Source organism: Carcharodon carcharias, chromosome 6 (assembly GCF_017639515.1).
Source record: "Carcharodon carcharias isolate sCarCar2 chromosome 6, sCarCar2.pri, whole genome shotgun sequence".
Taxonomy (NCBI): Eukaryota; Metazoa; Chordata; class Chondrichthyes; order Lamniformes; family Lamnidae; genus Carcharodon; species Carcharodon carcharias.
Window position 1 is genome coordinate 145,574,350 of NC_054472.1, and position 13,412 is coordinate 145,587,761.

General features: G+C 41.2%; 1 protein-coding gene across 4 annotated transcripts in view; it reads right to left on the reverse strand.

Moving 5' to 3' along the window:
- The window catches only part of nbeal2 (neurobeachin-like 2), a 271,817-nt gene that overhangs the window by 98,294 nt on the left and 160,111 nt on the right, over positions 1-13,412 (reverse strand). For all 4 annotated transcript variants that reach the window (XM_041189748.1, XM_041189750.1, XM_041189747.1 and 1 more), the window contains 4 exons: positions 10,718-10,868; positions 7,394-7,552; positions 3,505-3,664; positions 2,819-2,907 (listed from right to left, as the gene is read on the reverse strand). In XM_041189748.1, coding sequence (XP_041045682.1) covers positions 2,819-2,907; positions 3,505-3,664; positions 7,394-7,552; positions 10,718-10,868 — 559 coding nt within the window. The remainder of the gene's footprint in view (positions 1-2,818; positions 2,908-3,504; positions 3,665-7,393; positions 7,553-10,717; positions 10,869-13,412) is intronic.

The following is a 13,412-nucleotide window of genomic DNA, read 5'->3' on the forward strand; positions in this document are numbered from 1 at the left end:
GTGAGCGCCTGGTGGGATGGCCTGATAATGATATGCTGATGTATTACAATGAGGTTCCCAATGACTGATGGTGGGTAACATGGAAAATCGTGGCCTGCCTTTCCGCTGTTGTGAAACGCCATATTGTCCGCTCACGCCACCTATCATGCCCACCACCAGCGGGCACCAAAAATTCCGCCCCTTCTTAAAAGTCTCTGCTCTAAAGAGAACAGCCCCAGTTGTTCCAGTCTCTTCATTGCCTTTTACCACTGGCACCATTCTAGTTAACGGTTAATCTCCTCTACACCCTTTCTAAGACCTTGACATCCTTCCTAAAGTATGGTGCCCAAAATTAGCCACAATACTTCAGCTGAGCCCGAACCAACGTTTATTAATATAAAAACAAAAAACTGCGGATGCTAGAAATCCAAAACAAAAACAGAAATACCTGGAAAAACTCAGCAGGTCTGGCAGCATCGGCGAAGAAGAGCAAAGTTGACATTTCAAGTCCTCATGACCCTTCAACAGAACAAAGTAGAAATAGGAAAGGGGTGAAATATAAGCTGGTTGTGGGGGGGTGGGGTGGAGGGTGAGGTTGTTGGGACAAGCAAGCAGTAATAGGAGGAGATAACCAAAAGATGTCACAGACAAAAGAAGTTCTTTTGTCTGTGACATCTTTTGGTTATCTCCTCCTATCACTGTTTGCTTGTCCCAACAACATCCCCCCCCACCCCCCCCACTAACCAGCTTATATTTCACCCCTTTCCTATTTCTACTTAGTTCTGTTGAAGGATCATGAGGCCTCGAAACATCAACTTTGCTCTTCTCCGCCGATGCTGCCAGACCTGCTGAGTTTTTCCAGGTATTTCTGTTTTTGTCAACGTTTATTAATGATTGAAAGTAACTTTCTGGTTTTGTACTCTATGCCTCCATTTAGAAACGCAAAGTTCCTGCACACAACTTCAAAGACTTGTGTACATACATTTATAGATGTCTCTGTTCCTGCACCATTGCTTCTTCTCATTCTTCCTACCTCACCTATCCGCACTAAATTTCATCTGCCATGTTTCTGCCTATTCCACCCATCTATGTCACCTTCTATATTCTCCTCTCTGTCTACTACATTTGCAAGTTTTATTTTATCTGCAAATTTTGAAATCATGCCCTTTACATCCATGTCCAGGTCATTGGTATATATAAAAAACTAACTCCAACTCCTAAGGAATACCACTGAGCACTTCCTTCCAACCAGAAAAATTATTGTTCATCAGTATTCCCTATTTCCAATTCCTTAGCCATTTTCATATCCATGCAGCTTTCATAGGATTCACTTTTGCTAACAAAGCTATGATGTGCACTTGATCAAATTTCAACCATACAACCGTCTTCCACCTTCACTAAGTAACTCATTCAAATAAATCAAACGTGCTTTGCCTTTAAGAAATCCATACTGGCTTTCATTTATTTATATAGCCACACCTGCTTTTTATCTTTTCTAATTGCATTGTAGCCAGGAATGTTAATTTTCCTTACTCCCTTTGTTTGAGCCAGGGCTCCATTATTGCCAATATATCATAATCAAGCTAATTGTGCCTGCAGGTCTCCAAACTTAATTTGCCATGTTCCAGGTATTTACACAAGTGCGCTCAGACTATCTCACTTTCTTCCAGTTGATCCTTCTGATTTCTGCACTATTTTTTATTCTAACACTTTTGGTTTCTCCCAGTTCTCTATTTAGCTGATAAAAAATGACTATGAAAGTTCCCAAATTGTGTTCAACACCCAATGTGCTCATCAATATCCTTCAGATTCTGTCCAGTCTTTATGGTTGGCTCTTAATGTCTATTATAGAAGCCAAGCAAGCCATTTAAGATAACTAGGGATAGTCAATAAAAGTAAACCTTGCCAGCATCACTCACATCCTGAGAACAAACCCATTAAAAATACTGGAAAAACTCAGCAGGTCTAACAGCATCTGTGGAGAGAGAAACAGAGTTAATGTTTCGAGTCCGTATGACCCTTCTTCCCTGAAAAAGATGACCCTTCTTTGAAGAAGGGTCATATGGACTTGAAACGTTAACTCTGTTTCTCTCTCCACAGATGCTACTAGTTTTTCCAGCATTTTCTGTTTTTGTTTCAGATTTCCAGCATCTGCGGTATTTTGCTTTTACCATTAAAAATATTGCCTTGTTATTCCAACCTTGTCTAATTCTTTCATTAAAGATGAATTATATTCTGAGTAGAGATAAAATATTACTTATTTTTAATGCTTTGGTCTTAAAAGGCAGCACTTATCTATAATTCCAAGGCTATAATTCCATGGGTGCTGCCGGCTACTGGAGACAGACCCTAAGCTTTATCCCTGGTCTCTGCTGGGTTAATGAACAGTGTCTTTAAGAGATGATGCCCGTTGGGCCAATGCTAGGAGTGTTAAATCTGGCAATTCTGGGTTCAGAAAATGAGAGATACCAGAGTCCCTGCTTCTGATTATTGTCCTATGACTCCTTCTGGGAAGGCACATGAGGGTATGTTGGTGCCTGTCCAAAAAACACCAGATTTATTGATTTCAATTTTACAATTTTCCATGGTGGGATTTGAACTGTCAACCTCAGGATTGCTAATCCAGTACTGTAACCATGACTACATGTGATTCACAAGTCAAATATGAATATACTGTGTTGCTGGGTAGAACAACCCACATATATATATATAAAACACTGCTGGTATAATGCTCCTGTCTATGTAACATTCCGCATATATCAGTCATATGTATACCCAATTATAAAGCCTAACATTGTGTATAGTAATCATGGACGTTGCGATCTGATGTTTCACTTGCCTTTCGACAGACGTCCAGTCGCACAGTTAAGTCTGCTTTGTGAGACAGATAAACTACAGCAATCAGGTCCTTGTAATTTGGAACGGGATCTTAAAAGAGAAGAGAAGCCAACATTAAAAAAAAGAGGAAAAAATTGATCATCTTTACCAATGAAAATCATCTTTCAGATGAGATGTTAAACCCTTCCTGGTGATGTAAAAGGCCCCACAGCACTAATCGGACAGTAGCAAGAGAGTTCTCCCCATTGTCATGGCTAACAATTATCCCTCACCAACAGCACTAAAAACAGACCATCTCATTATCATTATCTCATTGCTGCTTGTGGGCTCTTGGTATGCACAAATTGGCTGCTAAATTTCCTATATTACAACAGTGACTGCACTTTAGTATTTCACTGGCTAAAAACGGTCCTATCAAATCCTTTTAACATTTTAAACACATTGATCAAATCATCCCTCAATCTCCTATACTGAAGGGGATACAAACCAAGTTTATGCAAACTGTCCTCGTAACTTGCTAAGCATTGGTGAATCTGGGAAACAGCTAGACTTGGAGGTCCTGCAAAAAAATTAGTAGTTTCCAACCATGCTAGATAATTACAAAAGGAAATGGTCTTTTATTTAGGGTGAGAACAGTGATATGATTATGTCAATCAGTGGGAATTTGAGGTGACATCAGGTACTTACCCGAGCATAGCACCTGTTCTGACAGGCACCGAATAAGTGACATTGAGGCAGGAAAATCATTCAGGAAGGAGGTCAGACCCTGGTAACCAATGTCCTTCAGCTTCAGTCGCAGCTTGCACCTCTCGTGAACTTTCTCATACTTCAACATCTTATACATTAGCTGGTCAGAAAATAAAAAAAAAGACAAATCTTTTCAATCCAGCGGGATTATAAAACAAACTGCAATCTCTATTGCTTGTTTTGTGCTACTGTCCAAGATGTCTTTATGCCCCCAATACTTCTAAATCAGCACAGACATACTGTTTCAAGTGTGATAGTTATATGATTATTCTGATTTACGACTATATCTTTTGGGGCAGAATTTTGCCCTTGCTGGGTGAGCGGGGGCGGTTGGGATGCTGCCCAGGGCTGGAGCACGATTTCACGCTGGCGGGCCAATTAAGGCCCGCCCAGCAAAAAACACGTGCTGCAGCACTCAGTGTTGCCTGTGTGGGTGAGGTGGGGGGAGGAGGGCGGGCAGGGTGAGCGAGGAACTTTGCGCATGCGTGCTGGAGAAGTTCCCTGAGGCACAGAGGAGATGAAGAGTTCTGAAAAACAATATAATGAATTTTTAAATGTTAAAAACATGTCCCCTAATATAACTCTGTCACATGAGCAGGGACATGTTATGAATGAAATGTAAAATTTTTTATTCTATTTTAAATTGCTGTTGGAAACCTCATCCTGTCCATGGATGAGGTTTCCTAAAATGTGCAAAGGCCGTTTGGCCTTTTCGCCTACCCACTGACTGAACTATCACATGACTGCGCGATGACGTCGGGACGCTCACCTGACATCATCGCGTGTCATTTCACACTTGAGCAGCTTGGGCACATGCCTACCCACCAAGATGAAAATTCTGCCCTTGGTTTTTAAGATTATCATGGTTTGGAACGGTATCTTTAAATGTAGGTTAATTGAATGGCGTCTACCTGACAGTAAACCTTGGTGGTTTAGTTCTTAGATTGAGAGTCACATGGTGTTATTGTAAGGGAGGCACCAGATATTAACACCAGGAACAATGACAGTTGTTTCTCGAACCACAGTGAGAAGACCCTAAGTCTCCTAAGACTCAAAAAGGTGTTATTGGCATCAAGCTGTAAATAACTTTTAAAATTTAGTTGTCCACAGGATGTGGGTGTCACTGGCTTGGCCAGCATTTATTGTCCATACATAATTGCCCTTGGGAAGGTGATGGTGAGCTGCCTTCCTGAACTGCTGCAGTCCATGTGGTGTAGGTATACTCACAGTGCTGTCAGGAAGGGACTTCCAAGAATTTTACCAAGCAACAGTTAACGCAGAGCTGCGGTACAGTTCCAAGTCAGGATGGTGTGTGGCTTGGTGGGGAGCTTACAGGCGGTGGTGTTCCTATGCATCTGTTGCCCTTGTCCTTCTGGGTGGTAGAGGTCATAGGTTTGGAAGGTGCTATCGAAGGAACCTTGGTAAATTACTGTAGTGGATGGTAAACACCATTACCACTGTGCATCGGCGGTGGAGGGAGTGAACTTTTAAGGTGGTGGATGGGTGCCAATCAAGCATGCTACTTTGTCCTGAACGAGCTTCGAGTTGGAGCTGCATAGGTCCAGGCAAGAGGAGAGTATTCCATTGCACTCCTGACTTGTGCCTTGGAGATGGTTGACAGGGTTAGGACATCAGGAGGTGAGTTACTCGCCACATAATTTCCAGCCTCTGACCTGCTCTTCTAGCCTCAGTATTTGTATGGCTGGTCCAGTTCAGTTTCTGGTCAATGGTAACCCCCAGGATGTTGAAGTGGAGGATTCAGTGATGGTAATGCCATTGAATGTCAAGATGTTAGATTCTCTCTTGTTGGAGATGGTCATTGCCTGACACTTATTTGGCCCGAATGTTACTTGCTTCTTATCAGCCCAAGCCTGAATGTTGTCTAGGTATTGCTGCATAAGGACATGAACTGCTGGAACTTGTCCCTTTATTTCTATTGTGAGAAACAGTGGTGATTAGTGATAGCTGATTGCTGTTTCTACTGGGGTACAGGAATTGTGTGCTTCCTGTTGCCATGGAGAGGAGGGTTGACCATTTTGAGATCAGATTACAGGCTTCCCCTATAACCACAGAGGTATCATAGACAGAAGGGCAATTGCAGTTTTTTGGTTTTGGGTGATCTCCTGTCTAATGGGAGCGGGAGAGCAAGAAAATTGATGTTGGCCAAGCCTGCACCTTAAGCAGAGAAAATTCCAACTCTATCGTTCACCACTAGGAATGAAGGTGGGCGCTTGTGCTCAGTTTGAAAGCCTAGTTTGCGACGGGTTAAAACCCGGCTGGAGGGTTCGCCTAGCTGATGCTAGAGGGAGAATCCTCAGGGAAAACTCACACGGTGGGATAGTATTGGGAAAAGGAAACATATGTAAAACACTTGGGAGCTGTGAAACATTTTGGATTGGTTCCAAGAGAAATGAATGTCTACTTAAGAGACTGAGTAACATAACAAATTTGGGGTCTCGGTTGTCGGTAAAGGTAAAACGGGGCAAATTACTTTCGGTGTTTAAAGTTTAAGTTACCTACAAAAAGGAAATAATGTTTTGTCTTTAGTTATTTATACAGTAAAAGTTATTTTAAAATGTGAAATCTTGACGTGTCATCCTTTCAGCTGATAACTGGAAGTTTGAATTTCTTTTTAAATCATTATCGGTCTCTATGAAGATTGTAACAGTTATTTAGATCATGGCTGATCTGTATTTCAATGTGGTGTTACTTCATCATAAGAGCGGCTGAAACAGATTGATAAGGTGAGCGGACAGTAACGTCGGTGAGCTGACAAAATAATGGCCATGGACTGAGAGCAGTTCAGAGGAAGGTCCTGTTTATTATATTATGTATTGGTTCTTGGGATGCAACGGTGGCAGTATTTATTACCATCTCTAATTGCCCCAACAACATAAAAGCTTAATCTGATATAGCAGATCATCCACCCACTGTAGGACCCAGCCAGTTTGGAGTCAACTGAAACCACTGGAATGTAATATCAGGCAGGTTTTTATAACAGGCAGGTGATGTCCTCTGGCCATATGACGAAAGTGAAAAATAGTCCCTAAGAGGTCAACCAGGTAGTGTGGGATAGGAGTCCAGTGTGGTGCCAATCCTAGCTAATGGTAGCTGATTTTCAGCTCTGAATAGGTCAGTGAATCATTTGGGCAAACATTTATGTCCATTGTGTTTTCCTGGTGTCAGCCCACAAATCACCAAATTTATTCAGTTCAATTTCACAGTTTGACATAATGGGGTTTAAACTTATGCCTCTAAGCTGCAAGCCCAGCATTCATCTAAAATGGGGAAAAGGGAATAAAGAGTTATGGGAATAAAATAGGTATTAGGATTAGCACTACTTGCATGGAGGGTAAACAACACACTTCTAAAGAAAATACAGCAGATGACGGAAATCTAAAATATAAACAGAAAATGTTGGAAATACTCAGGTCAGGCAGCATTTGTGGAGGGGGAAACAACGTCAATGTTTCAGGTGAAGGACCTTTCTCAGAACAGGCTGCATTGATGGGCTGAATGGGTCGTTTCAGTGTTTTAATTTGTTTATAGTTTTGTAACCATCAGGCTACAGGATGCTATTTTGACATGTGGTAAGTGCAGAGTGCTTAGAAGGGACATATGATTCCCGAACCACTGGGGATTTCCTTACATCCAGTCTGGGTCTGTTGTAGACTAATAGAGATTGATTGCTATGATTAGTCAACAACTCCATTATCATATGACTATTATATGGTATTAAATGACACCCAGCATAATATAAAAAAAAACTCAACAGACCTTAGTCTTTTCTCTTTCTTGTAATTTCTACATTTGCTCAGGAGCAACTCACCCTAAAGATCTTCTCACGCACTTCATCGGAATACTTCTTCTGTAGGATCAATGAGTAGAAGACCTCCACATTGCCAGGGTCAAACAGCAAGGTATAGAGCTGGTCTCGTGAAGGACCTCCCTTCAACAAACTGAGCAAGACGTCCAGAATACCACAAAGCTGAGGAAAACAGAGACCTTTTATTCTGTGAGGCTGGGGACACAGTAAACAAAAACAGCCACCATTGGGTCACATCACAAACTCAACCTGAAACATTTGCCATCCCAAGGAAAGCACTTGTGACTGTCAGCCTCAGCTAAGTAGCTGCAGGTTTTGGGTTGAAACCCCACTCCAGGACTTAAACACTTAAGCTAGCTGCATTACTGAGGGAATGCTGCATTGTTGGAGATGTGATGTTAAAATGAAGATCCCATGGGTGATTTTGATGTGCCGCATACAGATGGAGCAATCGTGAAATTTTAATGTTTGAGACTCTACATTTAAATTTTATAGGCAAGCTGCCTGCATGTTTCCAGCATTGATAAATAGTTTGCCTAACAAAAGGCGGAAATTCTGCTTGGCCATCGAACTTTAAAGAGGATGCCAGAACATTCATTGGGGTGGTGGATGTCAGGGAGTGATGGAATAGAATTCAGAACATGAGTAGGTGGGTATTAAGTTTTTTTAGCATCACAGGCAAAACTGGGATACTCATCCTGGACCCAAAAAAGTAACCTTCCAAATGCTTTGTAGCACTTGATTTTCATTAGCCTCCAATTGCTACCCTTTAATAAAGGCTAGCTTTTCTACATTCCGTTGCGGCAGGGCTTGTGCATGCCTGTTTCACCATCCAAATTGCATTAAGGTCCTAATGAACATTACAGTATTGAGGCCCCTGCCTATTTCCAGCATGAATTTTGGTCACCTAATCCAAGGGAGCAGGTGGGAAAAAGGTAGTCAACTTCTCCTTGCAACTTTGATCTCAGTAACAAATTTAAACATTCATTTGTGGGATGTGGGCATCGCTGGCAGGACCAGCATTCATTGCCCATCCCTAATAGCCCTGAACTGAGTAGCTTGCTAAGCCATTTCAGAGAGCAATTAAGAGTCAATCACATTGCTTTGGGTCTGGAGTCACATGTAAGCCAGACCAGGCAAGTATGACAGATTTCTTTCCCAAAAAGACGTTGGGAATCAGATGGGTCTTTGCAACAATCAATGATAGTTTCATGGTCACCTTTACCAAGGCTAGTTTTCAATTCCAGATTTATTAATTTAATTTAAATTCCACCAGCTGCCGCGGTGGGATTTGAACCAATGCCCCCTGGGGTATTAGCCTGGATTACTTAGCCCAGCAACATTACCACTATGCTACCATCTCCCCTCTAAACTGCATTCCATTGCAATAAGAATGAAAGGACCCCACATTACCATTTGGCAAAGAGCAATGAGTTCTTTTGACTTTGCTCAAACAACACCATAAGGTCAGATTATTCTGTCACTGAATCATTCATTTTCAAATTGTGGGATCATTCTATGAGTAAAATAGCTGCAGTGTTTACCAACACCTACTGCACTTCAAAAATAGAAGCAAATTCATAGTTTATGAACACATTGTGTTATATAAATGCAAGAAATTGGATTCATTACTCTCGTAACAAGAACGGCATTGGACTTTAGAAAAGGGAATAGTTCCTTTATCTTGCATTATTGAAAAGGGAAAGTGAAGGGTCTTGGCCCATATTGCAGGGCCCCACCAACACTGGAAATATTAGGATGGAAGATAAGATAAATTCAGTCATAGCTAGTGATACCAAACTCAGATTTTAGAGACTTGTAGGATGGCAAAGTTCTGCTATCCATATACTGACAGCACCATGGCTAGCACATATATCTCCCAACTGTTTGCTGTGTTGGCTCCTGGTCCACCAAGTCATCAAATTAAAAATTCTCAACAAAAAAAACAAAAATAAAAATACCTGGAAAAACTCAGCAGGTCTGACAGCATCTGCAGAGAGGAACACAGTTAACATTTCGAGTCCGTATGACTCTCCAACAGAACTAAGGAAAAATAGAAGAGAGGTGAAATATAAGCTGGTTTAAGCAGGGGTGGGACAAGTAGAGCTGGATAGAGGGGCAGTGATAGGTGGAGATTGCCAAAAGATGTCATAGACAAAAGGGCAAAGAGGTGTTGACGGTGGTGATATTAGCCAAGAAATGTGCTAATAGGTGACATTAAGAGTAGAAAGCAGGACGAGCAAGGTACAGATAGCCCCAGTGGGGGTGGGGTGGGGGGGAAGGGATCGAAATAGGCTAAAAGGTAGCGATAAAACAATGGATGGAAATACATTTAAAAATAATGGAAATAGGTGGGAAAAGAAAAATCTATATAAATTATTGGAAAAAAGGGGGATTGCAAAGGAGGTGGGGATGGAGGAGAGAATTCATGATCTAAAGTTGTTGAACTCAATATTCAGTCTGGAAGGCTGTAAAGTGTCTAGTTAGAAGATGAGGTGCTGTTCCTCCAGTTTGCGTTGAGCTTCACTGGAACATTGCAGCAGGCCAAGGACGGACATGTGGGCATGAGAGCAGGGTGGAGTGTTGAAATGGTAAGTGACAGGGAGGTTGGGATCATGCTTGCGGATAGACCGAAGGTGTTCCACAAAGCATGAATTAAAAATTCTCATCTTACTTGTTCAAATCCCTCCCTCTCTGTCAGCTCTTCCAGCCTTACAGCCCTCCAAGGACTTTGTGTTCCTCAACTCTGGTCTCTTACACATCCTTTGTATTATAACTGGCAGTCGTGCTTTCAACCATCTAACCATTAGCTCAGGAATTCCATCTCTAAATCTTCACTTCTCCACTTTTAAGACTTCTTAAAAACTACCTGCTTGATCAAGCATTTGTCGCTTGTCCTAATACCTCTCTTTGCATTGATATCAATTTCCATCTCCTAGTTTCCTGTAAAGCACCTTGAGATGTTTTTCTACATTTCAAGGTGCTATATAAGTGCAAGTTGTTGCTGTTGAGAGACAAAACTTTGAGGTCTTGGCAAAACTAAAAAAAATGGAATGGAAGATGGTGTAATAAAAGTTGGATGGATTTTGGAAATGGCATGAACTGAAATGGGACATTTCTTAATCATAAAAGCTACCCTCCCCATGCATCATGTTAGGGCACTACAAATTCATCTTGGTTGAACTTGTACATAAAAACAAACATCAAAAAGACAAATTTCAAATGGATGGGGGAAGGGACAATGAGGTTATTCATCAATCTGGTTCCAATACCATGGATCAGTTGATCTATCAGGGGGCCCACATGCTTATGTTGTACCAAGTTTACCTGATCATCATCATTCGCTGTTGCCATGTAAGAGATGATGCTGTGCAACTCCTCAGCTGAAACTGCTTTGGTGATAAAATCTTTCACCAGGTTGAAGAGTGACAGTTGAACAGTTTTAACATCAGCTGTGACCTGGTTATCCTTTTGTGGGCTGAGAAGAAAGGAAAACATAATGAAAGTGATTATGAAGCTGCTCCGTCCCTCATGCATAGCAAGTCCAACACAAAACTTGGTTTCTTGGTTTTCATTCAATGTCCTGAACAGGCAGCAACTAAAGCCTTTCACAGAATAGTTAGTGTGGAAGGAGGCCATTTGCTCCATTGTGTCTGTGCTGACTCTCTAAAGGAACAATTCACCTAGTGCCATTCCCCCATCTTTACCCCGTGGCCCTTTTTAGATAATAACCCAATTCCCTTTTGAATGCCTTGAGTGAACCTGCACCACACTCTCAGGCAGTGCATTCCAGGTTTGAACCATCTAATCATCCACTGTGTGAAGAAGTTTTTCCTCATGTTGCCATTGCTTCTTTTGCCAATTACCTTAAATCTGTGCCCTCTGGTTCTCAATCCTTCCACTAATGGGAACAGTTTCTCCCATCTACTCTGTCCAGGCCCATAATGATTTTGAATACCTCTATCAAATCTCCTCTCAACCTTCTCTTCTCCAAGGAAAACAGTCCCACCTTTTCCAATCTATCTATGTAACTGAAGTTCCTCATCCTTCGATTCATCGTGTGAATCGTTTCTGCACTCTCTCTAATGTCTTTATATCCTTCCCGAAGTGCAGCACCCAGAACGGGATTCAGTACTCCAGTTGAGGCTGAAATTATGTTTTATGCAAAGTTAACATAACTTCCTTGCCTTTGTACTCTTATGCCCCTATTAATAAAATCTAGGATGCTTTATGCTTTATTAATCACGCTGTCCTGCCACTTTTAGTGATTTAGACACATTTACACCCAGCTCCCTCTGCTTCTATACCCGCTTTGGAAATTGTGCCCTTTATTTTAATTTGTCTCTACTAAAGTTAATCACTTCACACTTCTCCACATTAAATTTCATCTGCCATTTGTCAACTCATTTCATCAACCTATGTCCTTTTGAAATTCACACTGTCCTCCTCACAATTCAGAATATTTCTGATTTTTATATCATCTGCAAATATTGTAATTGTGCCCTGTACACCAAGGTCTAGGTCATTAATATATATCAGGAAGAGCAGGATCCTAACATTGATCTCTGAGAAACTCCACTATAAGCCTTTCTTTAGGCCAAAAAGATCCATTAACCACTACTCTCTGTTTCCTGTCACTCAGCAATTTCATATTCATGTTGTTACTGACCCTTTTATTCAATGAGCTGTAACTTGGTTCATAAGTCTATTGTGCGGCACTTTATCAAATGCCTTTTGGAAGTCTACGTACACCACACAAATAGCATTACCCTCATCAACCTTCTCTGTCATCTCATTAAAAGACTTCAGTGAGTTAGTTAAACGTGATTTGATCTTAACAAACGAGCTACATTTGCCCAAGTGACTATTACTTTTATCCTGAATTATGGTTTCTAGAATTATCTTCCGTGCCATCGAAGTTAAATTGACCAGTTGTAGTTGCTGGGCTTATCTTTACACCCTTTTTGACCAAGGGTGCTTCCATGCCCAAATCCCCTTTTTGGTCCCAAGTTAGCCCCACTCCTCCTTTCACCATTTATATGCCCATAGAAGACTTTTGGACTCTTTTTTATGTTAGCTGCCAGTCTCTTTTCATAGTCTCTCTTTACTTCTCATATCTGCATTTTCAATTCCCTCAAACTGCTATATTCAGTCTGGTTCTTGGTTATATTATTCAGCTGACATTTGTCATAAGCACATTTTTTCTTCTTCATCTTTCTCTCTCCTTTGTCATTGAAGGAGCTCTGGATTTGTTTGCCTGCCTTTCCGCTTCATGGGAAATACATACTGACTGTCCCTGAACTATCGCTTCTTTAAATGCAGCCCATTGTTCAGCTATAGTTTTACCAGCATTCCTTTGATTCCAATTTATTCAGCCCAGCTCCATTCTTACCCATTGAAGTTGGCTTTTGCCCAGTTAATTATTCTTACTCTCGACTGTTCTTTGTCCTTTTCCACTATTTGCCTAAACCTTATGATAAAATGATCACTGTCCCCTAAATGTTCCCCTACTGACACTTGATCCACTTGGCCCATCTCATTTCCAAGAACTAGGTCCAGCAGTGCCTCCCTTCTTGTTGCACTAAAAGAAAACTGCTGTAGAAAATTTTCTTGAACACACTCTAGAAACTCTTGCCCACTCTGCCCTTAGCACTGCTACTATCGCAGTCCATATTCAGGTAATATGGACTCAAAACTCTCTGCAGATGCTGTCAGGTCTGCTGAGTTTTTCCAGGTATTTTTCTTTTTGTTCTAGATTTCCAGCATCCACAGTATTTTGCTTTTTTCTTCAGGTAATTAAAGTTCCCCATTATAACTATTCTAAAATCCTGTAATTTCCTTGTATATTTGTTCCCCTACATATTTCCCATTAGTCAGTGACCTATAGGCAACATTGAGCAATGTAATTGCACCATTTTTGTTCTGTAGCTCTAGCTAAATTCTGTTCTTGACCCCTCTGGGATATTCTCTCTCTCCAACAAGGCAATGTTCTCCTTAATCAATACATAATCCCTTCCCCTTT